The sequence below is a fragment of the Mercurialis annua genome, linkage group LG3, assembly GCF_937616625.2.
Source record: "Mercurialis annua linkage group LG3, ddMerAnnu1.2, whole genome shotgun sequence".
In the NCBI taxonomy this organism is placed as follows: domain Eukaryota; kingdom Viridiplantae; phylum Streptophyta; class Magnoliopsida; order Malpighiales; family Euphorbiaceae; genus Mercurialis; species Mercurialis annua.
In genome coordinates this window covers 69,013,981-69,041,399 of record NC_065572.1, presented here as the reverse complement: position 1 = coordinate 69,041,399, position 27,419 = coordinate 69,013,981, and the positions used below count along the sequence as shown (strand labels likewise).

Below are 27,419 nucleotides of genomic sequence, written 5' to 3'. Positions count from 1 at the left end.
TTTATATATGTTTAAATAACAATTATTAATTCATATATCAACAATAATTAAAATATAAAGACAAAAAACATATAAATGTAAGTATATATGTGTATTATTTTTTAAAAAATTATATACTTTTTACTGAAATTCGGTTTATTTGGTTTTTTCTGTTTTTAAAACACCCAAACCAAACCGAACACCGAACACCGAACACCAAACTTTACCTAAAGTAGAGACATAATCAAACATCGAAAAACCGAACCAATTAACAAAGTTCGGTTTGGTTCGATTTGAATTTTCTTTTTGATTCGATTTGATTTTAGGGAAGGAGGACAAAACTAATCCGGATAAAGTTGTCCCCGATAGGGAAACAAAAACGCTATCCAGGATACGAAAATCAGATAAGCAAAGCCTCTTACAGTTACAGCAATGGAAGCTTTAGGAGTTCCGTGTGTTAAGAGTTAAGACCATCTCCAACCCATACCTATTTTTGGGTTTGGGTCTTATTTTTCAACTCCAACTCATACCTACTTCCCACCCCATTTCTTTGTTTGTGAATAGTAACAACCCACTTCTTGATATGCACTATTCACACAAATCCATTTTTTGGTTAATTGGATATTTACTTTTTAATTACAATTTATATAGCTAACTTTGTAAATATTCATTTTGGTCCAACTTTTCATTAAATACCAATTAAATTTTTAATAATGTAATCCAAATTATTTTTATTGGTAAAAATTAAATTATTTAAATTAAATACATAAAATTTAAACAACATATTTTTTATTTAAACATATAAATTACGTTACATTAAACATAAACATTACATTACATTAAATATTAAAGCGGGTAGATAAATATTATAATTAAACTAATCCTAGAACGGAAATTAAAATAATAGTTAATAAACAACATTAAAATTAAAATTATTTAATTAATAATATACTAATGCGGAGGCATGAAGAAGATTGTTTCAATTGTAGTTTTATTATTAAATAAATGAATAGATGAGGATGTATTATGTTTAAAATATAAATATAGATGTGAAATGGTAAATGGTTAAATGTATTAGTATTAAATATAAAAGAGAATATATAGAGAATATTTTTTTGGTGTGAAAATAGGGTAATGGATTGGAGTAAAAACACTGTAGCAAATCTAAAAGTGGGTAATTTGAAACTGGATTTTGGGTTGGAGATGGCCCTAATGCCATTAGAACTAATCATTCAACATTTCGAAGACAACGCAGCTCATCATTTGTTCCAAGACTCAATTACTTCACTCTTACTCTTCCTTCTGATCATTGGGTATTCATTTTATTCTTTTATTTCCGCTTCTAATTTAAGCTATGAACTAAAATCTTTTTCCTTCAACTCCTAGAAGCAGAAGCATGGGAGGGTTATAAAAATGCAAGCAGCTGATGTGACGATGAGGATTATGATTTGAAGCAAATGAGAGGCATGGCTGCTGCCAAGAAAAGATGGGACCTTTTGGTAATTTCTCTTTTCTTTTTCTTCTGTAGCAAATGATTTGATTTTATATCATTAGAAGGGAAAGCTTGGATTTTGGATTGCATTCTCTAAATCAAAGTTTTGTTGGTTAATTTTATTAATCGAAACTATAAGTAAATGTATTTCATGGGTGACATACGTATAATGGTCAGCTAGGTAGCACGGGCACAGACACGACAAAACGGGACACTTGGACACGGCGAAACATTGTTGTTATTTTAATGTATTCTATGTCAAAAATGAAGTTTCATGTTTGAAACGTCAAGTGTCCGAAACGTTTCCGAAACGGGACACGTCGATTGAGTAAAGCGTATGTGCTACCTAGAAGGTCAGCATTGATGTTTGTTGGTTGTGGTTGTGTGTGATCACATTCATTAACTAGTCTATGTAGAGAGCTGCGCTGTAAAATATGTACTCACTCCGTCTCGTTTAAGATGAGACATATCTTATTTTTACATGTTCTATATAAGAAGGCCTATGTGTTATATGGATTTTCCTCTTTTACCCCTTTTTTCTTTCTATAATTAATGATTATTACTCTATACACAAATTAAAAAACCATCATTAATAGGGGTAAAATAAGAAAAAACTATAGTAATTAATGCTTTTTTAATCTATGTGTAAATGTCATTTGTCCCTTTTTGAACGGGAATAGATAATTAAGTCTTAATTCTCATTGATAATCTTTGATTTTATTTGTGTGTTCAATGTTAGAAATGCTTTAGGCCTGACTTACATTTGGTAAATGTCATGATTTTGCATGTGCAGCTTAGAGAAGGGAAAGTAAAGGTTCTTACGCCGAGGGAAGCTGGTTACGCTGTTCAACTCTCTTACAAAACCCTGCTTGATGTTCGTCCTTCTGTTGAGCGGAATAAGGTAATTTCCCTGTTAAAACTCAATTGTAGCTAACGTAAATGCACATTGTAGTTTTTCTTTTTAATTCAATGTAGCTTAGCTCCTTTCACTTAGTGATGCTATACTATTTGCAAGGTTGACTGTCTTCATAGGACATCTTTGAACAACATCAACTTGTTTTCCATTTAATTAATTGTAAATCTTCATATATCTGAAAGGCATGTGTTAAGGGCTCAACTTGGATTCCTATCTTTGAAGTTGATGATAGATTTGACATTGGAACTCTTACGAGCAAGATCACAACTTTTATGATGGGCAATACTTGATTTCTTCTCTCATGTGCCATCTAAATTTCTTGTGCACATACCATTCTCATCTTAATATTCTATTGTTATCAAATAGAATGGTTCAAATGGTGAATGGAATATGATCATGTTTGTAAAATTCGTTTTGGCAAACCAGAGATAGCAGAGTCAAACTCTGATGACCTGCTTGACTTGAAAGACATGACGCTGTTAATTATTTAAGGCATAGTTATATAGAAGAAACGTGCCACTTTTAGATATGAAAGAGCAGAAGAAATTGTTATTCTTTTACTACTTCTCTTTGATGTATTGTACTTTGACATGCTTAATGTTTCAAATAACTTCTGTGTTTGTAGGAGGCTGGTGGAGTGGTGTGCCTACGCTAATTTATGATAAGTATGTGGAAAGTACAACACATATTTCTTCATTACTTGCAAATATTTTTATCTGCATATAAATGTATCTTACGTGTGGTTTATTCCATCTTTACCAGCCAGTTTATATCTAAGGTTGAGGAGAAGTTCCCAAAAGATACAAACCTGATTGTCGCTTGCCAGAGAGGATTAAGGTGAATTGTTAACTCATCCGCATGAGTCTTACTTTGTTGTACACATCTCACCTATATGTTTCATTTGATTCACAGCATTTAGGTAAATTTATTATTTATTAATTTTTTCTCAACTTTGATTTTTGGATGGTATAAGTTCAAAATTTAGCTTCCTATCATGAATCAGACAAGCTGCTCTGCTATATGGAGCATATTAACGAAATGAATATGTCTAAGTTTCTGTAAATACACGATGCTTGGCTATTCTTGTAGTAAAGGGTTGCTTCTTCAGATGTATTACCGGATTTAATTATAATCTCTGGAGATTTAGATGCTCTGAGTTCTAGATACTGTATACAGGAGATTCAAGGTCGACTTTGTTTTACTTTATAACTATCTTTCGATAGTGATTGACAATCTCATGCTACACTATCAAAATCAGAGTAAAACCAAAGTTAACTAAATGAAAGTTACCATAGAATGCACTTTCATATATAGCCATATCTTGAACCCATTTGCAGTTATCAGCTGGCTATAATGATCACTCGGTAGCCTTCTAATTTTCCAAAAAAGGGATATATGGCTGAAAGCATTTTGGAGAATGTGCTGCAAACATGGCCTGTTTGTTCTCGTAATCTGTATGAAAATATCATTATGTTAAATTGACTTCTGTTGTTGGTTCACCTTCAATTTCTTTTCCGCCTATTAATGATTAGCTTATGCACATAACTGCACTACTGAATGGATTTGCCCATTTTCGGACATTGAATTTTGTTGCTAACTACTGTGCAACTTTTAGCTGGACAGATCAACAAAGAGCTACAGCTGCCAAAGAAGGTTGGGGTTATCAATTAATATTCACAGCGCGTCTGGTAACTAGATTTCTGCCTTTCTACAAGCAACCGATTCTGTGAAAGCCAATTGCTGCATAAAGATTTAATGTTCCCGTTGTTTCTTATGCAGGTTGGACTTATTCTTGTTGCTGATGCGTTGTTTCTTGGCGCTCAGCAAGTTGGTGGCTATATTCAGGATATAAGGTCACACTGATTGGGGCTTGAAGGTTCTTGATTCATTGACCTGAGAGCATGATGATGTCGAAAACAAAATAGAGTCCAGAGATTGGAGGATGTGGAGGAGCTAGACATTTTGAAGTGGTGGAAGCTGAATTCGGAAAGATTTTCTGTTCTTTCAAGAATGGCACATGATATATTGGCTGTCCCGATATCCACCGTTGCATCGGAATCCACTTTTAGCACGGGTGGAAGGATTCTTGATCCATTTAGGTGTTCTTTAACTCCTAAAATTGTTGAAGGATTGATTTATGGTCAAGATTGGCTTCGGGAATCAAGGCAACCGCTATGTGTTGAAGAGCTTCTTGATGAAATTGAAAACATCAAAAAAGGTATATTACACTACTGCTTTGATTGATTTTATGGATATTATTGTGGTTCTAGTTTATGACATAAACTAAACTATTTTGTTTTTGACATTATAGATTAAGTGCTGTTTGGAATTGATGGAATTGGATGGCTGGCTGCTGCTAGGGATGTGCTGTTTGGAACTACTGTTTGGAAGATTTGTAGTGTTGCTTGGAAGATTTGAAGCTGCTGCTATGAAACTGCTGTTGCTGTAGTTGAACTTTTGTAATGTTCTATTTATTGGTTTTGAGCTTTAAATTGCTGCTGGAACTTTTGTAATGTTGTAAGCTTGTAATATTGTATTTTGAACTTTGAAGGTTTATATTTCTTGATGAAAAGAGCAGGTTTTGAAGGTTTAAATTGGGCTAATAATCACCGACGGTCCTCGACTTTTACCTTAAACTTCCCTAAACCCCTTGTACTTTCGAAAGCTTCCCTAAACCCCCCAACCTTTGTGGCGGCGTCATTCACGGTCCTTATAGACAAATTGTTTTTGGCGGCTGTCCTTTTTTTTGAAAAAAAACAAATAGTGGCGCCACAGGTCAATTGACACGTCATTTAATGTCAAAACAAAATTAAAACACCCAAAATGCCCCCTAAAAAATTAAACCAAATCAAATTTAGTTAATCAAACCCAACCCACGGTCAATCTATTTACAACCGCCCGCCAACCCGAACCACTCACCGCACCCGCCGCCGACCACCACCCGCCGCCCGCCGCCAACCACCACCCGCCGCCCGCCGCCGACCACCACCCGCCGCCGACCCATCAAAATCTGTTCTCGGAGAACATATCTGAATCTGTTCTCGGAGAACAGATGTGGAGAAGACGAGCTGCTGCTTGTGTTCTCAAAAATGGAGAAGACGAGCAGAGAAGATGACCGGAGGCGGGTTCGGTTGTGTCGGTTCGGTTTTGATGATTCATTGGTTTGAATGGGTTGATTTGGTTTGATTTTTTATTTTTATTTTAATTAAATTTTAATAGTTGTAAGGGTGTTTTGGGTTATTCAATTTTTTTTAGATATTTTGCCACATGTCAAATGACACGTGGCACCGTCTTTTTCTTTTTTAGAATTATAGCCGCCAAAAAAAGACGGCGCTTAGGGGTTGAATGAGCGCCACCATAAAGGTTGGGGGGTTTAGGGAAGCTTTTCTTACGGAAGTTTAGGGCAAAGGTCGAGTACCGTTGATGATTATTAGCCGTTTAAATTGTGAATAAATATTACAGCAGGTCTGATTGTTTGAATGTTTAGCAGGTCTGGATGTGTAATAAAATTAACATTTCTCACAGGTTAAAACCGAATTTCAAAAACCGAACCGAACCAAAATATTTAGTTCGGTTCGGTTATTTTTAGAATTCGGTTCGGTTCGGTTTTTTATAAAAAAAGTTCGGTTTTCTTTAATTATGGCATATTTTAAACCGAACCGAATCGACCGATGCACACCCTAGAGTACAATGATGAGTAGGTGCATGATTTCTATTTGTAGTCTTATTTCGCATGTTTGTTCTGATCACATGATTTCATATGGTGTAACATGATGTATATATCCATTTGGCCAAACCCATCCTAAGGCCCCTGTATTTTACATTTTTGATTCAGTAAACCCCTACTCCAAAGTTCGTCACGGCTGGGTCCTTTTACTTCCATTTTTGACATTTTGAGGCCCTTACGTGGATGGAAAATGGCAAGTGTAATTCACTCTCCGTTAAGTGAGACTGTGAAAAAAAATTGGTATAGTTTTTTTAAACTTTTAATCACCATAAAATACACCTAAAATTAAAGGACCTCTAAATAATTTTTTCCATTTCCTCAACCATTCTAATTCACACAAAACGATGTGTTTTGTTCTTCTTCTCCATTTCATCTTCTTCACCCAAAACAATTCATTACCAATTCATTACCAATTACCAAATAATTACCAATCCATTTCATCTTTTTCAACACCCACTTATCTGCAAATTGTTGAATCATTACCAATTCATTACCACCACCTTACCTGCTTCAACAACACTATACTTCAAGCCGTACATTTCACCTCCTTCAACAATAGCGACGCACCACCGGTACCTCAATTCTCTCATTTCTTTTTCTTTTCCAATTTTCATATGATAAACGACGTGGCGTTTTATTTTATTTTATGTTCTGTTTTGTTTTGAATTTGTAAGGCAGCAACAGCAGAAAACGGCAGCGTTTCCGGTGGATTTGAATGGTAATAGCAGTGATTATAGTAGTAGAAGGAGAAGATTAGAGGTGATGGTGGCGAGGGGGATGTTGAATTTACCAGTGGCAGCCACCGTCAACTGCGCCGACAACACGGGAGCCAAGAATCTGTACATCATTTCTGTCAAGGGAATCAAAGGTCGTCTCAATCGTTTGCCTTCTGCTTGCGTTGGGGACATGGTGATGGCTACTGTTAAAAAAGGGAAGCCAGATCTTAGGAAGAAGGTCATGCATGCTGTCATGGTTAGGCAGAATAAACCAGGGCTGAGTTGGCTCAGCAATGACCGGAATTGGAACCGGCGCTGCCACCGCTGCTGCTGCCATATTTGCACCGAGCTAGTCTTTTCTTGCTTTAGACGATTAGAGAGACGGTGAGAAACGATTGAGAAAAAAAGTCTATGAAAAATGGGTTGGATAATTAGTTTCTTTAGATTAGGTTTAATTAAGGTATGAAAGGGAAAATGGGTTTTGTTAATCGGTAATTTGAAATAAATTTTGGTGGTTTTCTAAAAAAATGAAACTGAAGAAGATGATAGAAAAATGACAATTTTGTCATCAAAGTTATTGTATTTTACCTTTTTTTATTAAATTACTCCCTCCGTTCTAATAGAGTTGTCCACTTTGAGAATTTTTTTTGTCCCAAAACACTTGTCCACTTTCAAATAATAACTAACTTTACACTTAATTTTTCTATATTACCCCTATTTAAAGGCCATTAATAAAAGTAAATTATATGTGGACCCTACATTAAATAGGGGTATGATAAGAAAAATAAGGAAAATTTTACAAAAACTATAAACAATGATTGCTTTTCTTAAACTGTGTGATAAAGGCAAAATGGACAACTCTATTGGGACGGAGGGAGTATAATTTTATAAAAACTAAGTCCTTAAGTTGGATGCCACGTGGGCATAAATAAATTGGAGGAAACGCCATGTCATCTTTTTCCGTTAATTAACAGAGAGTGAATTACACTTGCCATTTTCCATCCATGTAAGGGCCTCAAAATGTCAAAAATGAAAGTAAAAGAACCCATCCGTGACGAACTTTGGGATAGAGGCTTACTGAGTCAAAAATGTAAAGTAGAGGGGCCTTAGGATGGGTTTGGCCTATCCTTAAAAGAAATCCGAGCTAACACATTTGCTATTATCGTATTCGCTATTATATTTTTAAAAATGTAAAATTTATAATCTCTATCTCTCTATATAAATATCCCAAAACTCTTCAGCTCTATCCCATGATGCAGTCTCCTCAGTTGCAAGAGTTCGGTTCTGATCCCTAGGGGTAACATCGCGCATAAAATGTGGGCAAGAAGGCAAAGATTGTTCTGAAGTATGTTTACTGGATGTCTCTAACTAGAGCCAGTGGTTAACGCAAAATTGGCCATCAAGGTGTTTGATGTAATGCTTATGAGAGTGTAGTTTTCTCTAAACAATGCAAATTTTGTACATTTCGCAGAGAATTTAACGGCACAATATAATGCAGTGCATATCTTATTATTGCAGAAAGCATATCTTGACGCAGGCAAAAGCAAAATGACTACCATGTTTATGGCCATGTCTGCCTTACAGAAAGTGTGATTTGGCGATCGCGTGCAGAGGAACTACCCTGTGCATTGAGATCCCAAAAGCTTCTGTATTATCTATATCCTGAGCTTTTACACCTGGTGGCAATTCCCAATCAAAGCTATGCAGAAGTTGAGCTAAAGCAAGCTCAACAGTTGCTATTCCAAATGTGATGGCTGGACAGCTTCGTCTACCAGCTCCAAACGGTATCAGCTCAAACTCCTGCCCTTTGAAGTCTATACTGCTGCCCATAAATCTTTCTGGTTTAAATATTTCTGGATTCTCCCATACTTCCGGGTCCCTCCCCATTGCCCATGCATTCACATAAATCCGAGTTTTAGCAGGAATGTCGTACCCATCAATGATAACATCTTCCATTGACTCTCTTGGGAGCAAAACTGGGACAGGAGGATGTAAACGGAAAACCTCTTTGATTATAGCTTTCATATAGTTAAGCTTAGGCAGATCACTCTCTAGTACAACTCTTCTCTCACCAACAATGTTCTGAATTTCTGCTTGTGCTTTTGCCATAGCTGTAGGATTCATGATCAGCTCCGTCATTGCCCAATCAAGCGTTATGAAAGTAGTATCAGTTCCTGCTGCAAACATATCCTACAACGACATATAAAATTAATTTCTGGTGAAGTAAATTTTAGGGAATCAAGAAGTCTATGCTTACCAAGATTACTGCTTTGATGTTATCCATGGTAAGAGGCATATCACTGGAACCGTTCTTCTGTATATCAAGTAAGACGTCTACAAGGTCCTTTCGTTCCTCTTGTTTTCCTTCCGAATTTTGATGTTCTTTTATAACTTCATCAAAGAACTCATCAAACCGTCTGAAAGTATGTAGGAGTCTTCTTTTCATACCTGTTAAGCTATGTACAAACTCCATGGATGGGAAATAATCTCCAAGACTGAATCCTCCAAGCAGTGCCTGGTAATCATCAAGCATCTTTTGGAAACCATGCTGATCATACTCCCCTCCTTGTGAGAAGTCCCTTCCAAGTGCAACCCGGCAAAGGACATCATTAGCATACAGCCCAACAATTTTGCTTACGTTGGTGATGCCAGAGGAAGAAGACTCTGCTATCCGACTAACCAAACGAGCAACTTCTTCTTCCCTGACATAGCTGAATGATAGGACTCGCTTAGCACTCAGCAGCTCAAGAATGCAAAGTTTTCTTACATTTCTCCAGTAGGCACCATATGGAGCAAAGGCAATATCTGAGCAATCATAGAACAAGTATTTTGCTGAAAAGAGCTGAGGGCGGCTTGCGAGTACAAGATCATGGGTTTTGAGGACTTCCTTAGCCAATCTAGCCGATGAAATCACCACGGTTGGGATCTCACCAAGCTGTAAAAACATGATGGGACCATATTTTTGTGCTTGACTGTGGAGAGCTATGTGAGGGTTGTGTATACCTACCTGGTGAAGGTTGCCAATGATTGGTAACGTTTTAGGACTCGGTGGTAGATTTTTCTTTCTCTGGTTTTTTTTCAGGACAAACTTCATCAGAAGCGCTGCTATAAAAATGGATGCAAAAGGCAAAAGTGGTTTGAAAGCTTCTATCAGCCATTGAAGGAAGAGAGCCATTGGAGAACAAAATCTAAGATTCTACTATAGGTAAGTACATTCAGATCTCTTTGCTATCAGTAATAAAGAGTATTAGGATCACTTACTAAAGAACTCATGTTTGAGTAATCTTTCTCCTTGATTTTGTCATATTTAAATATCTTATCTTCTCTTCTAGAGTGATGGTCCCTTTTTGTCCATTTTCTCTTTGTCTATGGCATTTCATAATTTTGTCTTTTTATTACAAGTCCAATATTTCGCTTAAATTGAATTTTATTCTAGCTAGCGATTGATATCTCCCTTCTTGGGGACCAAAATAGTGAAACACTGTGTGGTCATCAACTTTTGAGTTAGTGATCAACCAAATAAACAAGAGTATTATTATTCACAGAGTATACTGAATTCTTTTTAAAGCTATATAAAATACAGACAAACAGTAGATAAGTAGTACATAAATAATCATATATACTATATATATGAGATAACCACATCAACAATTATATGAATGGAGTTGCAACAACAAAAAGTGGATTTTTTTTATGAATAGAGATACCAGTGCTTTCAGTAGTATCCAAATCTTCTCCTTTAGCTACACCATGCAGTGTCCAGTCAAACTTGTACAACAAATTTGCTAGCGCAAGTTCATCCGTGATCATTGCGAAATGGATACCAGGACACATTCTTCTGCCTGATCCAAATGGTATCAGCTCAAAATCATGTCCTCTAAAATCAATAGAACTATTTAGGAATCTGTCTGGCTGAAACTCTTCAGGTTGGTCCCATAATGCACGATCTCTACCTATTGCATAAGCATTAATCAGCACTTGGGTTCCTGCTGCAATGTCGTATCCCTGTAATTTGACATCTTTCATAGCTACTCGAGGAACTAGTAACGGGACTGGAGGATGCATTCGAAAAGTTTCCTTAATCACTGCTTTTAAGTATTGTAATTTATTCAAATCCGCTTCTGATATAAATGTTTTGTCTTTGGCAATTTCTCTTATTTCATTTTGGACTCTCTTCATGATCTCAGGATGCCTTAGGAGTTCCGTCATTGCCCATTCCATCAATGTGTATGTAGTGTCTGTACCTGCTGCGAATATATCCTATCCAAAACAAGTATGCAATTTCAAGAAAATTAGTAACTAGCATAATTGTATTTGCGTGCAATTAAAATTTTCCTTTGCTGTAATTAAAGTGGAGTAGTTCAAATTTGGGGTTATGGAGTTGGAATATAATGTCTCCAATTTATTTTTGACATAAAAGAAAGAGAGACAGAGAGATTTTAATAAGTTACCAGAGTGATAGCCTTGATGCAAGTTCTGTCAATAGGAAAACCTGTTAAGTTCTCTTTCTGAAGCCAAAGCATAACATCCACAAAATCCTGATTAGTATCTTCTTTCATATAGCAACCGCTAGCAATATGTTCTTCAACTACATTTTCTAGGAAATCATCTAACTCTTTAGCCACTTTTCGAGCTTTAGCATACAACCCAGTCACATGATTAACCCAACCAAGCCATGGAATATAATCCCCAACATCAAAACTTCCTAAAACATATGTAAAGTCATTGAAAATCTCCTTAAACGCCCTCCCTCCTGATTCTACCGGGTTATACTTTTTCCCCATAGCTATTCTGCAAACTACATGATTGGTTACCTTTACAATAACTTCACTTAAATTCACTACTGATGTTGAAGAAGAAGAAGAGTTCTTTAAGGTATCGATCATTAAATTTATCTCTTCTTCTCTAATTTTGCTGTAAGACCGTACCCTTTTGTTACTTAATAGATGCAAAACGCATAAGCTTTTCATTTGTCTCCAGTATTCGCCATAAGAAGCGAAAGCTACATCTTTCTGGTCATACATAAGCATCATCTGGATTTTTCTAGTAGGTCTGTCAGCAAAGATAAGATCTTGGGTTTTCATGATATTGCGAGCTAGTTCAGCTGATGAGACAACCAAGACTGGTTTACTCCCGAAGTGAAGCAACATTATAGGACCATGTGTATGAGCCAAGGACCGAAGAGAGCGGTGAGGATGTAAGCCGAGTTGGTGGAGGTTTCCTATGATTGGAAACTTAGGTGGAGAAGGTGGTAGATTTCGGTTGAGTGGAGAAGGTTTCTTGAAGAAGAAGATAATGAAGGACGAGGCTAAGATGGTGAAGAATAAGGGTAGCAACAATGAGGAAGTTCCATGTTGCTGCAGCTCTGATGAGAACTGATGGGAGCTCAACATTTTTCTGACTATATTGAATAACTAGCCACTGCTCATCCACTTATAATGGCGTAAATATGAAAAGGAGGCGGTCTGGTCACCCTCTTGTTTGCCGCAAGTTAGAGAGCAGTAATGATATTGTATGGAAGAAGAGATTTGGTTATTTGTCAATCACACAACCTATAATGCATGGAGGCCACAAACTTCTCAACTTGCATGTATGCAAATAAAAATCTTACTCAAAATATACCAAATTTATTTAGCCTTAATCATCCAAAAATAGACAAAACCCATACGGAGGCCCTTCACTTTACCGGTTTTGTCATATTTTATAACGTAATCCTGAATTCAGTTCATGGAAAGAATGCAGTTTAGGGAAGAGGATCATTTTCTTTAAAACCAGGAATCATTAGACTCCAGCATTGGACTCCAGATTTTCATCCAAACGAGCAGAAATCAACAAACACCCTAACCTTTGTTATATTATACTAGCTTCCGTGGGAATATTGGCATCCAAAGACATTAGCTTCAATAGCAAAAGGGATTGGAGTTCCTTTAGAGATTGATAGTGCAACTCATACAGCATAATTTGGGCATTATGCTTGAATTTTAGTGGATATTATAGTTTACCAGAATAACTTTTAATTGAACGGATTGGAAAAAGCTTCTTCATTGAGGTCGTTTATGAAAACCTCCCTCACTTTGGTTCAGTTTGCTCAAACATTGGCCATTTAGCAACAGAATGCAGTATGCATCAGAATTCAAGAAATCATGACCATAAGGAGAAAACTATGGAGACAACCAAAATATGGAAACAAAAGAAACCTGATTCAGATACCATTCCTATTAATAATGTATTTAAAACATTGCAATTTGACCTGCATAATTCTAAGGCAGATCGGAATGATCAAAGGAACATGGAGAATAAATCAGATAAAACTGATTTGGTGAACTTGACAGTATCTGAAAACTTGAATCCTGCTACTTCAATTGTTCCAACTGAAGAAGGTATTACTACTTTAAGCTGTGACATTACAAACATTGAAATTGAACCTGAAACCAAGGGCAGTCAGCATATCAGCAAGTCTTGGGCTGACGAAGTTGAGGAAAATGAGAAATGGACAACTGTTACTAGAAACTATTCAAGGGAAAAAGCAGGACAAATATAAAGTCACCAGAAAACCTGATAAACTGACTTTATGAAGATCATTGCCGTGGTATGGGAAATTTAGAAACTCAGAGGTATCTTTTTTCTTTTTGCAAACAGTTTTCTCCTGATTTTGTTTGTCTGATTGAGCCGTTGATTGATTTTGACGTGATTGCTCAATCTTTTTGGAATGGTTTGAAATTCGCATGATTTTAGTCGGCAGGTGTCTTACAGATTTTGTTAGGTTAAATTTACGGTTATTTGTATGGATATTTTATTTTTCTTTTATGATATTTTTGGACATTAGAAGCGTAATGCAAACGCTAAAACAATGTTTTTGCGTTTTCCGATTTCTATATTTCAACATTTTACTTAAAAAAAATATTTATGTGCTGTAGAAATCTATGGATTTATGCATCAACAATAATTAAAAAAATTAAAGAATAAAGACTAATATATATATATATATATATATATATATATATATATATATATATATATATATATTTATATTATTTTTTAGAAAATAAAAGTTTTTTTTTATGTTTTATTCGGTAAGTCATTTCTTTTGGTTTTCAAAAGTGTTCAAATCGGATTGAAAAGAACATCAAACTTTACCTTAATAGAAACCGAATCAAACCATTTTCACGGAGCAATCGAACCAAACATCTCTTATTTGCGAAGATGTATGTTCTCTTGTGGGGGAGATGATCTCTCATTTGTCCTTTTGATCTGTGTCTATGGCATGTCAAACATCATTTATCTTTCATATTTTTTCTCACCATTCAACATTTATATGGAGTACCAGTACCAATATTTGCTCAATCATTAGTTCGATTCCGATACCCTAAAAGGGCGGACAAGAAGGCAGAGAATGTTCTGAAATATGTTTACCGGAATGCTGGGGTTACAAGTTTGATCTTCCACAAATATCTGTAATTAGAGCCATTGATTAACGCAGAGTTTGGCCTTCAAAGTGTTTGATGTAATGCTTATGACAGATTATTTTTCTCTAAACAATCACACAGTTGGCAGGGAATAAAAGAAATTAGAGCCAGCCGTACAAAATGCAGTGCATATCTTATTATTACAGAGTGCTAATCTTGACGCATGGAAAAACAAAATCACTATCAGAGTGCGATCTAACAACGGCGTGACCCTGTGCGTTGAGATCCCAAAAGCTTGGTATTATCGATATCCTGAGCTTTTACACCTGCTGGCATTTCCCAATCAAAGGTATGCAGAAGTTGAGGTAAAGCAAGCTCAACAGTTGCTTCTTCTCCTTTATATTTCGCTTAACTTGATTTAATTACTTGTTAAATATATTCTAGCTGACCAACTTTATTCTAGCTAGCGATTCGCATCTCCCTTCTTGAGGACCAAAACAATGTGTGGTCTCGACTTTTGAGTATGTGATCAAAACACTCTCGTCGATTTAGTTGTCCAAAGCTCTCTAATTTATTTATATTCATATTACCAACTCAAACTTAATTTAATTACTTATTCATTATATATTATTTAGTCTTACAGTTCCATTGATGGACAAGATACAAAAATTGATAAAATACTTAAAATTATTTAGTTTGCATTTGACCCTTTCTTTTATGGAATATAAAGTACTATTATTCAGTGTATACTGAATTCTTTTTAAAGCTAACTAAAATACAGACAAACAGTAAATACGTAGTACACTAATAACTATATATAATATATGAAATAACTGCATTATTAATTATATGTGTGGAGTTGCAACAACAAAAAGTGGATTTCTTTTATGGATAGAGATACCGGTGCTTTCAGTAGTATCCAAATCTTCTCCTTTAGCTACACCATGCAGTGTCCAGTCAAACTTGTACAGCAAATTTGCTAGCACAAGTTCATATGTGATCGTTGCAAAATGAATACCGGGACAAATTCTTCTGCCTGATCCAAATGGTATCAGCTCAAAATCATGTCCTCTAAAATCAATAGAACTATTTAGGAATCTGTCTGGCCGAAACTCTTCAGCTTGGTCCCATGATGCAGCATCTCTACCTATTGCAAAAGCGTTAATTAGCACTTGGGTTCCTGCTGCAATGTCGTATCCCTGTAATTTGACATCTTTCCTAGCTACACGAGGAACTAGTAATGGGACCGGAGGATGCATTCGAAAAGTTTCCTTGATCACTGCTTTTAAGTATTGCAGTTTATTCAAATCCGTTTCTGATATAAATATTTTGTCTTTGGCAATTTCTCTTATTTCACTTTGGACTCTCTTCATGATCTCAGGATGCCTTAGGAGTTCAGTCATTACCCATTCCATCAATGTGTATGTAGTGTCTGTACCTCCTGCAAATATATCCTATCCAAAACAAGTATAAAATTTTTAAGAAAATTAGTAACTCATGTAATTGTACTTGTGTGTAATTGAAATTTTCCTTTGTTGTATTAAAGTGGAGTAGTTCAAACTTAAGGTTATGGTGTTGGAATATAATGTCTCCAATTTATTTTCGACATAAAAGAAAGATAGACAGAGAGATTTTAATAAGTTACCAGAGTGATAGCCTTGATGCAAGTTCTATCAATAGGAAAACCAGCTAAGTTCTCTTTCTGAAGCCAAAGCAGAACATCCACAAAATCCTTATTAGTAGTATCTTCTTTCATATAGCAACCGCTAGCGATATGTTCTTCAACTACATTTTCTAGGAAATCATCAAACTCTTTAGCCACTTTTCGAGCTTTAGCATACAACCCAGTCACATGATTAACCCAACCAAGCCATGGAATATAATCCCCAACATCAGAACTTCCCAAAAGATCTGCAATGTCATTGAAAATCTCCTTAAACGCTCTCCCTCCTAATTCTACCAGGTTATACTTTTTCCCCATAGCTATTCTGCAAACTATATTATTGGTTACCTTTATAATAAGATCACTTAAATTCACTACTGATGTTGAAGAAGAAGAGTTCTTTAGGGTATCGATTATTAAATTTATCTCTTCTTCTCTAATTTTGCTGTAAGACCTTACCCTTTTGTTACTTAGCAAATGCAGAACACATAAGCTTTTTATTTGTCTCCAGTATTCACCATAAGAAGCAAAAGCCACATCTTTCTTGTCATATAGAAGCATCATCTGGATTTTTGTAATAGGTCTGTCGGCAAAAATAAGATCTTGGGTTTTCATGACATCGCGAGCTAGTTCAGCTGATGAGATAACCAAGACTGGTTTACTCCCTAAGTGAAGCAACATTATAGGACCATGTGTATGAGCCAAGGAGCGAAGAGAGCGGTGAGGATGTAAGCCGAGTTGGTGGAGGTTTCCTATGATTGGAAAGTTAGGTGGGGAAGGTGGTAGTTTTCGGTTGAGTGGAGACGGTTTCTTGAAGAAGAAGATAATGAAGGAGGAGGCTAAGATGGTGAAGAATAAGGGTAGCAACAATGAGGAAGTTCCATGTTGCTGCAGCTCTGATGAGAACTGATGGGAGCTCAACATTTTTCTAACTATATTGAATAAATAGCCATTGGTCATCCACTTATAATGACGTAAATATGAAAAGGATGCGGTTTGGTGACCCTCTTGTTTGACGTAAGTTAGAGAGCATTAAACTTTTTCTTTTTGATACAAGAGAAGAGGCAAACGCCTAATATTAAGTGTAAACTTTAGACAAGTCTCTCTCCATATTGTAAGGGATTATTATAATTTTGGTGTTTGAACTTTTTTAAAAATATCAATTTGGTGTTTGAGCTAATATTTATTTCAATTTGGTGTTTTAACCTGGAAATAAATTACATATCAGTGTTTTTAACAGGTAACCATGGGAAAGGAATTGATTACATGGATTAATTAATTTACACATATACAAAAAGGCACATTAAACATAAATGATGTGGAATTTAAAGACATAAATTAATTGAAAGACCAACGGTAAGAATTGAATATAAATTAGGGTTTCTTCTCCAACTATTTTCATTGAATAATTTCAGTTTGATCCTCTTTGGAATTTTATTTTTGTTTCTTCAATTTCAAATTTGTGTTATTTCTTTTCTGTCTCTTCTTTATAATCTTTATTTTATTTTATTTTTCACTCTTTCTCCATCAATGGACATAAGAGCTGCACAAATTAATCTGATATTGTGAGAGAAGAAGTATTATGAAAACATGATTTGCTTCTTGTGGTGCTTGTAACGGATATTTGGATCATTTGGAATTTTAAAAGTTTAGGGCATGAAATGCTTGAATGAAAGATGAATTTTATATATTTTGCACATCTAAGATATTCTGCTCAATGCGTTTGAAGAAATGTCTCAATGAAAATGCATATGCAACTTACAGCATTTATACATAATGTTTGCTCAATATGCAACATAATACATATTTATCCAAAAAAATAACCGGATTAAAATCAAAAAATAAGAATTTAATTAAAATACACAATAATACCACTACAATGATGTGATTAACACATTCGTTAACGGAATCAAAATATAATTAACCCATGGAACCAAAATATCATAATAGTCATTGCAATTGTTGAAAATGAACATTTGAAGTTTTGCTCAAAACACAATCTTTGCTAAAGTCTTGTGTGAAGATCATTCAGTTGATGGAGTTTTGTGCTAAGTTCACTTGACTCGGTTCATTTTAATTAATACAATATTAATTAATCCATGTAATCAATTCCTTTCCCGACTACCTGATGGTTACCTGTTAAAACACTGATATGTAATTTATATTCAGGTTAAAATACCAAATTGAAATAAATATTAGTTCAAACACCAAATTGATATTTTTAAACAAGTTCAAACACCAAAATTACAATAATCCCTTTTTGTAAAGATACCTTTCGGGTTATTTTCTGGCCAAAAAAATTTCCCTTGAAATAATATGGTCAATAGTAATGTCTAATTAATGTCATCTTCATTAATGGGTGATTTTAGTCAATTGTTATGACATTATGTTTGAAAATTGTGTGGGGGTTAATAAACGGGATAGAGGTGCATAACAATCAATACTATTATACATAATAAACGGCAAATTTTAATTTTTACAATAATTTTATTTAAATATTTAAAATGTTACGAAATAAATTAAATTTTTTAAATTTTTTATAATTTATAGCTCTACCATTTTTTGGCCATTTTTACATACGTAACAGTCATATCAGATATATGTATTAGCATACTAAATTCTAACGTTTAAAAAAAATCAAATAAAATCTCAATTTTTTGTATTTTTCCACTTTGTAGCCTAAAAAGAGACAAAACTATCAAAAAACTGATTGTGTCTACAAATTGTAAAAATAAAAAAAATTGGAATTTGTTATATAATATTTTAAACGTTTTAATTAAATCGCTATAAAAATAAATTTGAGATTTATTTTACCAATACTTTTTAAATTTATTATTAATATTTTGCATGTCAATTAAATTTAAGTTTTTACAAAGATACCCATTCTGCTTATTTTTTGGCCAAAAAACTTTTCCTTGAAATAATATGGTCAACAATAATGTCTAATTAATGTCATCTTCATTAATGGGTGATTTTAGTCAATTGTTATTTATGCCATTATGCTTGAAAATTTTGTGGGGTTAATAAACGGGACAGAGGTGCATAGTATTCTTTAAAATAAAGAGTATTTTTTATAAAATTAGTTTCGCATTACGTGCTATGCACGTGGCTCATAACGTAACTTGTGAATGTATATATTAGTAAATTTATTATAATTATATCAATTTTTTATTTATAATTAATATTAAATTAATTAAGAATTTTTGTAAAAATAAATATAATAAATTCGGTTATTAAATTTGTTTCCATACTAAATTTATTTTTCTTTTGGTCATATAATAATTATAATTAAATAATTAACTTAATTTTATTAATAATATCTTTAAAAATAATAAAATTGAAATTTAAATAATAATATATTGACCAAATACAGTATTTTAATTTATAGTTCAATCAAACTAAAAGATAGGTATTCCTACTAATTTGGAGACAATTTAACTACCTATTCTAATTAGAATTTTAATTATAATAGTGATTAATTAAATAACTAATTGGTTAATGACTATAAAACCTTTATTTAGTAGTAAACTGAAAAGGATTATTCAGTAAATTTGCCTGTCCCTCCCCTCCATCCGTACTTTTATATATAGTATAGATAAAGGGCTAATAATCACCCACGGACCCTGACTTTAGGGGTACCTTACGCTAAACCCCCTGATAAAAAAAAACTGCCGTAAACCCCCTAAACTTTACCTAATGATCAGCTAAACCCCTTTTACCCTAAACCGTCCCAAAAAACCGCCCCAAGCCCTTTATTTTCTCAAAAATACCTAAAATACCCCTAAGTTCAATAACAAAAACCAAACCAACTCAATCTAACCAAATCTAAAGTCATTATCTAATCAAATCAGACATAAACCATCCAAATCATACTTAAACCACCAATCAACTCAACTAAATCAAACCATCCAACCGAAAACTTCCACCCGCCGCCGCCGGTTTTTTCCGGCCACCACCGTCCATTGCCGCAAAAAAAATTATTCAAATAAAAACTCATTTAATTTTAAAAAATAAATAAATAATTATTTTTAATTTAAATAAAAAAAATAATTTTTTTTTAAATTAATTTTAAACCCACCGTGGTGGGTCTGCTCACCGGAGAGCAGACCCACCACGGTGGGTCTGCAGCAGACCCACCACGGTGGGTCTGCAGCAGACCCACCGACCGGTGGGTTTGCTCTGTGAACATTGCATGCTTTAGGATAGGCTACGAGACGATTTGGTCTCTCATTGAATGCTTTACCAAACTCTGTTTCTTTTGTTATCTTCCATTTTCAACCACTCCTTCTTCCTCTCCTACATCACCTGCTTCTCTTCAGGTATTTTTATTTTTATTTTTAAAACTCAACTTACCCTTTTTAAATTCTGGGCTTTGTTTAATTTTTGCTGTTTCCTCAGGTTGAAACTGAAATGGAGTGTGTTATTGTTGAAGCTGCTTTGAAAACAAGTTTTCGAAAGGAGATGGGTTTCAGAAATTCACCAGCAGCTATTTTTGATGATTTACGTGCACCCAACAATGTGCAGCAAAACGTCGCGTCGTCTGATGACTTTATTGTTGACGAACTCTTGGATTTCTCTAATGAAGACGATGAGCAAGACCTGGTTCTACAAGAAGATGGTGGAAAACAACAAACCCAGCAACAAAAAGAATTTTTAGATGATAAAATTAGTGAGTTCGGTGGAAAGGTTGATTTTGAGTGTATTCCGACGAGTGAACATTGCAGCAGACCCACGCCGGTGGGTCTGCTTCACAGAGCAGACCCACCGGCCGGTGGGTCTGCTGCAGATAGCAGACCCACCGTGGTGGGTCTGCTTTCCGGTGAGCAGACCCACCGCGGTGGGTCTGCTCACCGGATTGGAAAAAAAAATTTATTATTTTTTATTTAAATTAAAAATAATTATTTATTTAATTTTTAAATAAATTTAGGTTTGATTAGATTGTTTGGTTTGGTTTGATTTGATTGGATCGGTTTTAAGTGTGGTTTGATTGAAGCTGTCTGGTTTGTTTGTATTTATTTACAGATTTGAAGGGTATTTTGGTCAATTTATGCGAAAAGGGGTTTAGCTAATTATTGGGTAAAGTTTAGGGGGTTTACGGCAGTTTTTTTTATCAGGGGGTTTAGCGTAAGGTACCCCTAAAGTCAGGGTCCGTGGGTGATTATTAGCCTAGATAAAGAGCATCTTAAAGATAAAGAGTGATATTTAAAATTTTACTTCAATGGACTCTTTAATATCAATTTTTTATTGTATATAATTATAATAATTAATAATAAAATAAAAGTATTAAATAATAATAATATTAAATTAATTACCTCTCTAATATTAAATTTTATTTTATTTTTGTTTTCATACAAAATTAATAAAATATTAAATATTAATAAAATAAATTTTTTTATTTAATTTTTTATTCATTTTTTTATTCAGTTTTTTTACTAAAAGTAAAAATATAATATTTAAAAGTAAATATAACCACTTTATTTTTTAAAAATTTAAAATTTTACTATTTGAAAAATGAAGTAGAGAGTGAAAAATGGCTCTCTACATGTGGAGAGCCATTTTCACTCTCTACTCTAAATATAAAGAATAGATAGTCCATTGGACTCGTGATTTATTGTCAAATTCTTTAATTTAAAGAGTTTGACAATTTTAAAGAGTCCATTGGGGATGCTCTAACAATGTACTATCATATTATCATGCATAATAAATAACAAATTTCAACGTTTTCACCTTTTTTAAAAAATTAAGTGAAAAATGCTGGAGGATGATGAATTTTAGAATTTATATATTTTTCTACATTTTATTATCCATAATGCGAATTTTATTTAAATTTATGAATTGTACAATTTTATAAATTTTAATCATTTAATATTGGATTGGGATTCTCCCAAGCTCAGAACTTGAGAGGTCACGTTCATTAAATGCATATTGTTTATTATTATATGGATGGTGTAAATAAAAAAAATAGATTGAGATTCTTTTAATTTTATTTTAAAATTAAGGGGGTCATGTTCATAATATACACTGTTCATTGTCAAATGAATAGTGTAAATCAAAAAAATACAATTTTAATCAAATTAATCTACACTGTTCATTTGACAATGAACGATGTAGATCGTGAATATGACCCCTCAAACTTAAACGAATTTGAGAGAATCTCAATTCTAAAAGATACAATCTTATTAAATTGATCTACACCATTCATTTTATAATAAATAATGTAGATTGTGAATATGACCCCGTTAAATTCATTTGAATTTAAAAGAATTTTTATCTTTTAATATTATTCAATCATGTTTGTATTCAATGCTAGCTCTTTCAGTTTACTACTAAATAAAGGTTTTATAGTCATTAACTAATTAGTTATTTAATTAATTACTATTGTAATTAAGGTCCTAATTAGAATAGGTAGCTAAATTATCTCCAATTTAATTTTTAATATGTAAAAAATAACTAAATTGTCTCCAAATTAGTAGGAATACCTATCTTTTAGTTTGATTGAACTACAAAATTAAAATACCATATTTGGTCAATATATTATTATTTAAATTTCTATCTTATTATTTTTAAATATATCATTAATATTAAATTAATTATTTAATTATAGTTATTATAAAACCAAAAGAAGAATAAATTCAGTATGGAAAAAAATTTAATAACCGACTATATGGTATTTACTTTTATAATTTTTTTAATTAATTTAATATTAATTATAAATAAAAAAATTGATATAACTATAATAAATTTATTAATATGTTCATAGACGAGTTACGTTACGAGCCACGTGCATAGCACGTAATGCGAAACTAGTCTTCTCACTTCTTTTTGGGCTCTTTTCATTACCTGAGGATTTCTAATTAGCTCTGTCATTGTCCAAACTATTGTCGCGATAGATGGACTTAAGTGGCAATATGCCTCATAAACTTATAAGCAATGAACAATTGACGCATAAATTAATTTGGTGGGCAAATCAGTATGCAAACTTGGTGATTATGGACAATTTGCCCTATTTTGACAATTTGTCCCCTCAATTTGTTAGTTAATTATCTCTTTAATTGGCTCTTAACTTATAAATTAATTTGCCAAAGTGGGCCAATTGCTCATAATCACCAAGTTCGTGTACTGATTCGCCAACAAAATTAATTTTTGTGTTAATTACCCATTACTTACAAGTTGAATGAGCAAATTATTATTTAAGTCGCGGCAGATGTATCAGTTCCGGCGATGAACATATCCTGAAAATAATTACTCCCTCCATTTTTTTTAGTTGTCAATTTAGGCAAATGTATTTTTCCATCAATAGTTGTCCATTTAGAAATTAAAGATAATTTTTATTTTTATTTTCTAAATTTACCCATGCCTAATAAATGACTCTATATTTTACATTAGAAAGCATTTATTAACTAGTGGGGTTATATTAGTATTTTTTTTTGTAATTTAAGACAAAATGAGTATTGTCTAGATATGTGTAATTTTTTTTAAATGAACAACTAAAAAAAATGGAGAGAGTAGTTTATTTTAAATATATATATATACTATATATAAAAGCACAGATGGGAGGGACAGACAAATTTACTGAATAATCCTTTTCAGTTTACTACTAAATAAAGGTTTTATAATCATTAACTAATTAGTTATTTAATTAATCACTATTGTAATTAAAGTCCTAATTAGAATAGGTAGCTAAATTATCTCCAATTTAGTTTTTAGTATATAAAAAATAAATAAATTGTCTCTAAATTAGTAGGAATACTTATCTTTTAGTTTGATTGAACTATAAAATTAAAATACTTTATTTGATTAATATATTATTATTTAAATTTCTATCTTATTATTTTTAAAGATATTATTAATAAAATTAAGTTAATTATGGTTATTATAAAACCAAAAGAAGAATAAATTCAGTATGAAAAAAAAAATTATAACCGAATATATTATATTTACTTTTATAAAAATTCTTAATTAATTTAATATTAATTATAAATAAAAAATTGATATAATTATAATAAATTTACTAATGTTCATTGACGAATTACGTTACGAGCCACGTGCATAGCACGTAATGTAAAACTAGTATATATATATATATATATATATATATAGTATTATGACTTACAATTACACACCATATATAGCGGTGTCTAAAAGTTTAATTTAGGGTAGTAGAATTTCATTTGGCAGGATAGTCGTCCGGTGGCTTTTTTTTTCAAATAAAAAAAAAATTGAACAAAGGGTCAACGCGCCCTCTAAACTAGTGTCACGGGGTCATCTAACTTAATTTATATTTTTTAAGCAAATAACCCTAAAACTCTTCATTTTCGGGTAAAGTAACCCCATAATTGTATTTTTAAAACGCGTAAAATACAAATCGGAGGTGAGGGATGCAAAAAAAAAAAATTAGATACTTCCCTAATTGTTGCGATAAAATTATCCTAAATCTGTTTTTTAAAATAAAAATATAAATTATGGGGTTATTGACCCAAAAATGAAGAGTTTTGGAATTAGTTGCTCAAAAAAATATAAATTGGATTAGATGACTCCGTGTCACAAAATTAGGAGGCGCGTTGACCCTTTATTCAAAAAAATTATGTCGAACAATATTTTCTTTCACTGTTTATGAGTATGTACGTGCTTCATAATAATTGTTTTTTTTAAATAAAGGGTCAAAGCACCTCCTTGTAATATAGGATCATTTAACCCACTTTTTACTTGTTTGAACAATTAACTCTAAACCTCTTTATTATTGGGTCAAATAATTTCATATATAATTGTATTTTAAAAACGCATAAAATACAAATTGAAGGTGAGAGATACGAAATAGAAATTAAAAAGTTCTCTAATAGTTGCGAGAAAATTATCCTAAATTTATTTTTTTACAATAAAAATATAAATTATAGAGTTATTTGACCAAAAAATGAAGAATTTTGAAACAAATAAAAATCGAATTAAATGAATCTATCTTATAAGTTCAGGGAGTAGTGACCTTTGTTCATTGTTTTTTCTATAAAAGCATATAATTAGTAATATATTTTTAAATTATTATTAAGAAAAAATTAGATTTAATTCATGGAAATTTCATCTCCGTCTCCAATGATCCATTTAATTGATGGGGATGGTCCACTTCCATCTCTACAAGATCCCCGTTTAATTTCTATAGTATGACGATTATCATTTTCTTTAACTTTTTATTTTTAGGCTAAAAATTTAAAGTCTTCCAATATCATTAAAAATTGTCTTAACAACATAAAAAGCTTGTATTTTTAATTATAAAAAAATAGTCATTTTTATTTAAAAAATACAAATACAATTTAAAATTTTTTTAACTAAATACATAATTAATATGTATATTTATATTTTTTTAATCTTTCGATCATTACCTAAATACATAAGATATCATATTTTTATTATAAATTTATATTAATAAAAATTAATTAGAATAAAATTATAAATCATAAAAAGCTTGTATTTTTAATTATAAAAAAATAGTCATTTTTATTTAAAAAATACAAATACAATTTAAAAAAATTATAACTAAATACATAATTAATATGTATATTTATATTTTTTTAATCTTTCGATCATTACCTAAATACATAAGATATCATATTTTTATTATAAATTTATATTAATAAAAATTAATTAGAATAAAATTATAAATTATGTATAGAAAGAAAAATAATTTATTTCAGTTGCCATAGAGACGGGTGAGGATCCCTATTGGATGGAGATTACACTTCTCGTCCCTTTGTATCCCAGTGATGAGAAAAGAACTTTTCTCATCAGTTCATTATAAAAAAGAAACTCTATCTTTTAAAGATAAAATAAGTTTTTCTCCAATCACAAACTCTATTTTTTAAAAAAATTCTCTAACAACAAACTCTATTTCTAATTTTAAAATATTAGTATTTTAAAACTATACTATTTTAGCCCACTCTAAACTTGGAACTCTATCTTTTAGAGATAAAGGAAATTTTTCTCCAATTACAAACTCTATTTCTAACTCTAAATAATTTTTTTCTCTAATCTATCTCTAACTTTAAAATATTGATATTTCGAAATTATACTATTTTATTATTTTAACAACTTAACTGCATTGAATTTTTTTACTTATTCATTCTAAAATTAGAAACATATAGTTTTTATCAATAGTAAAATTATAAAATTTAAATAAATATTTTTACCATAAATTAAAATATATTACTAAATAAAATTGAATAAATATTAATATTTTTAATGTATAAATTAAAAATTATATATGAATAGACACACATATAATATATTATTAATTTATAATATAAGCGGTTTTTTATTTATTAATTAATTAATTATTAAAAATTATATAAAAAAGTATAATAATATAGATATGAAATTATAATATTTGAATATATTATTTTATTCTTGGACATAATTGTATAAATTAAAGTTAATGAGTTAAACAAATAATTTGTAAAATTAACATAATACAAACTAATCCTTATAAAGTAATGCGTAAAATTTTGCATGTAAAGTATAAATTGTTCAAAACTCTAAAAAAAAAGGGAGTTCGTAGAGTTAGGTTGGGATTGATTAATTCTAAATGGCGAAAATCTACTCATTTTTAGAGTTTTTTTAAAAGATATGCTACTATTACAATTATAACATCAATATATACTAATGGTTATAAATATTACGCCATTCACGCCATCCACAAAAAGATTTATGATACCGGTATGATAATGTTATGATAACCAGATAATAACAGAGTAAAATCATAATTATTTTAAATACCTAGAGTAAAAATAAAAATCTGAAAAAAAACATGAGATATTTCCAATAACTTTACCGTGTTGAGATAATAAATATAAATATTATTTATTTTTAAAATAAATACGTAAACTTCACATAATTTATAGAAATTATCCACCCCATTAGAATCCTCATAAAAATCAAAAACTCCCCTTCCCGTTGTCATGCCTTTTGGGCAGACGGTGCCTTCAGTTAGGGGTGAGTATGGTTCAGTTCGATTTGGTTTGGTTTAATAACTCCAAAACCAAACAATATTTTAAGGAAAAATATAAAAATCAAACCACGCCAAATATTTATGTAAATTTTCGGTTCGATTAACCAAACTTTAACATCGATTTCGGTTCGGTTAATATAGATTTAGATAAATATTATATATAATTATACGTAAAAATTAAAATTATACGTAAAAATTAAAATTATACGTAATAATTTTTACTTATATGCGTGTACTAGTTTATATATTTTATTTTCATAAATGTATCTATACACACATATTATATTTATATATAAATATTTCAATAAATAAATTTTATATTTATTTATACATATATAAATATTAATAAAAATAATATTATTGTAAACTTCGGTTTTTCGGTCGGTTCGGTTTACCACTAGTTGAAACCAAACCAAAACTAAAAACCATACTTTTTTATAATTTAAAACCAAACCAATCCATTTTAACCATTTTAATCAAATCAAAATTAATTTTGGGTTGGTTTGGATCGGATTAATGATTTG

General features: G+C 31.9%; 5 protein-coding genes and 1 pseudogene across 5 annotated transcripts; 3 read left to right on the top strand and 3 right to left on the bottom strand.

Annotated features, from left to right (window-relative positions):
• The first annotated feature begins 411 nt into the window (after window positions 1-411).
• LOC126673203 (rhodanese-like domain-containing protein 11, chloroplastic) lies at window positions 412-4,981 on the top strand (annotated as a pseudogene).
• LOC126672918 (uncharacterized) lies at window positions 4,398-10,161 on the top strand. The gene is made up of 3 exons (XM_050366867.1): window positions 4,398-4,605; window positions 6,422-6,686; window positions 6,789-10,161. Exons 1-3 carry the CDS (start codon window positions 4,398-4,400, stop codon window positions 7,216-7,218), a joined length of 903 nt encoding a protein of 300 aa, XP_050222824.1. The 3' UTR covers window positions 7,219-10,161.
• On the bottom strand, window positions 8,306-10,005 carry LOC126673201 (cytochrome P450 71AP13-like). The gene is made up of 2 exons (XM_050367225.1): window positions 9,088-10,005; window positions 8,306-9,020 (listed from the first exon to the last, which is right to left on the bottom strand). Exons 1-2 carry the CDS (start codon window positions 10,003-10,005, stop codon window positions 8,409-8,411), a joined length of 1,530 nt encoding a protein of 509 aa, XP_050223182.1. The 3' UTR covers window positions 8,306-8,408.
• A 271-nt stretch (window positions 10,162-10,432) lies between the features above and the next one.
• Window positions 10,433-12,363, bottom strand: LOC130014688 (cytochrome P450 736A117-like). Its single transcript, XM_050367212.2, has 2 exons — window positions 11,282-12,363; window positions 10,433-11,090 (listed from the first exon to the last, which is right to left on the bottom strand). Exons 1-2 carry the CDS (start codon window positions 12,221-12,223, stop codon window positions 10,482-10,484), a joined length of 1,551 nt encoding a protein of 516 aa, XP_050223169.2. The 5' UTR covers window positions 12,224-12,363; the 3' UTR covers window positions 10,433-10,481.
• Window positions 12,364-15,029: 2,666 nt separating this feature from the next.
• On the bottom strand, window positions 15,030-16,874 carry LOC126673195 (cytochrome P450 736A117-like). Its single transcript, XM_050367208.1, has 2 exons — window positions 15,882-16,874; window positions 15,030-15,690 (listed from the first exon to the last, which is right to left on the bottom strand). Exons 1-2 carry the CDS (start codon window positions 16,857-16,859, stop codon window positions 15,082-15,084), a joined length of 1,587 nt encoding a protein of 528 aa, XP_050223165.1. The 5' UTR covers window positions 16,860-16,874; the 3' UTR covers window positions 15,030-15,081.
• Window positions 16,875-20,074: 3,200 nt separating this feature from the next.
• On the top strand, window positions 20,075-22,037 carry LOC130015296 (GATA transcription factor 5-like). The gene is made up of 3 exons (XM_056105093.1): window positions 20,075-20,218; window positions 20,298-20,654; window positions 22,011-22,037. The coding sequence occupies exons 2-3, from the start codon at window positions 20,310-20,312 to the stop codon at window positions 22,035-22,037; spliced, it is 372 nt and encodes a 123-aa protein (XP_055961068.1). The 5' UTR covers window positions 20,075-20,218; window positions 20,298-20,309.
• The last annotated feature ends 5,382 nt before the right edge of the window (window positions 22,038-27,419 follow it).

Coding starts and splice junctions, on each gene's coding strand:
- LOC130015296 (XM_056105093.1), top strand. CDS start 20,310: ATGGAGTGTGTTATTGTTGAAGCTGCTTTGAAAACAAGTTTTCGAAAG. Junction 20,655..22,010: donor CGGTGGGTCTGCTTCACAGA/GCAGACCCACCG, acceptor TGAACGATGTAG/ATCGTGAATATGACCCCTCA.
- LOC126672918 (XM_050366867.1), top strand. CDS start 4,398: ATGGCACATGATATATTGGCTGTCCCGATATCCACCGTTGCATCGGAA. Junction 4,606..6,421: donor AATTGAAAACATCAAAAAAG/GTATATTACACT, acceptor TCTAAATAATTT/TTTCCATTTCCTCAACCATT. Junction 6,687..6,788: donor ACAATAGCGACGCACCACCG/GTACCTCAATTC, acceptor TGAATTTGTAAG/GCAGCAACAGCAGAAAACGG.
- LOC126673195 (XM_050367208.1), bottom strand. CDS start 16,859: ATGACCAATGGCTATTTATTCAATATAGTTAGAAAAATGTTGAGCTCC. Junction 15,691..15,881: donor GCATCAAGGCTATCACTCTG/GTAACTTATTAA, acceptor TGTTTTGGATAG/GATATATTTGCAGGAGGTAC.
- LOC126673201 (XM_050367225.1), bottom strand. CDS start 10,005: ATGGCTCTCTTCCTTCAATGGCTGATAGAAGCTTTCAAACCACTTTTG. Junction 9,021..9,087: donor ACATCAAAGCAGTAATCTTG/GTAAGCATAGAC, acceptor ATGTCGTTGTAG/GATATGTTTGCAGCAGGAAC.
- LOC130014688 (XM_050367212.2), bottom strand. CDS start 12,223: ATGTTGAGCTCCCATCAGTTCTCATCAGAGCTGCAGCAACATGGAACT. Junction 11,091..11,281: donor GCATCAAGGCTATCACTCTG/GTAACTTATTAA, acceptor TGTTTTGGATAG/GATATATTCGCAGCAGGTAC.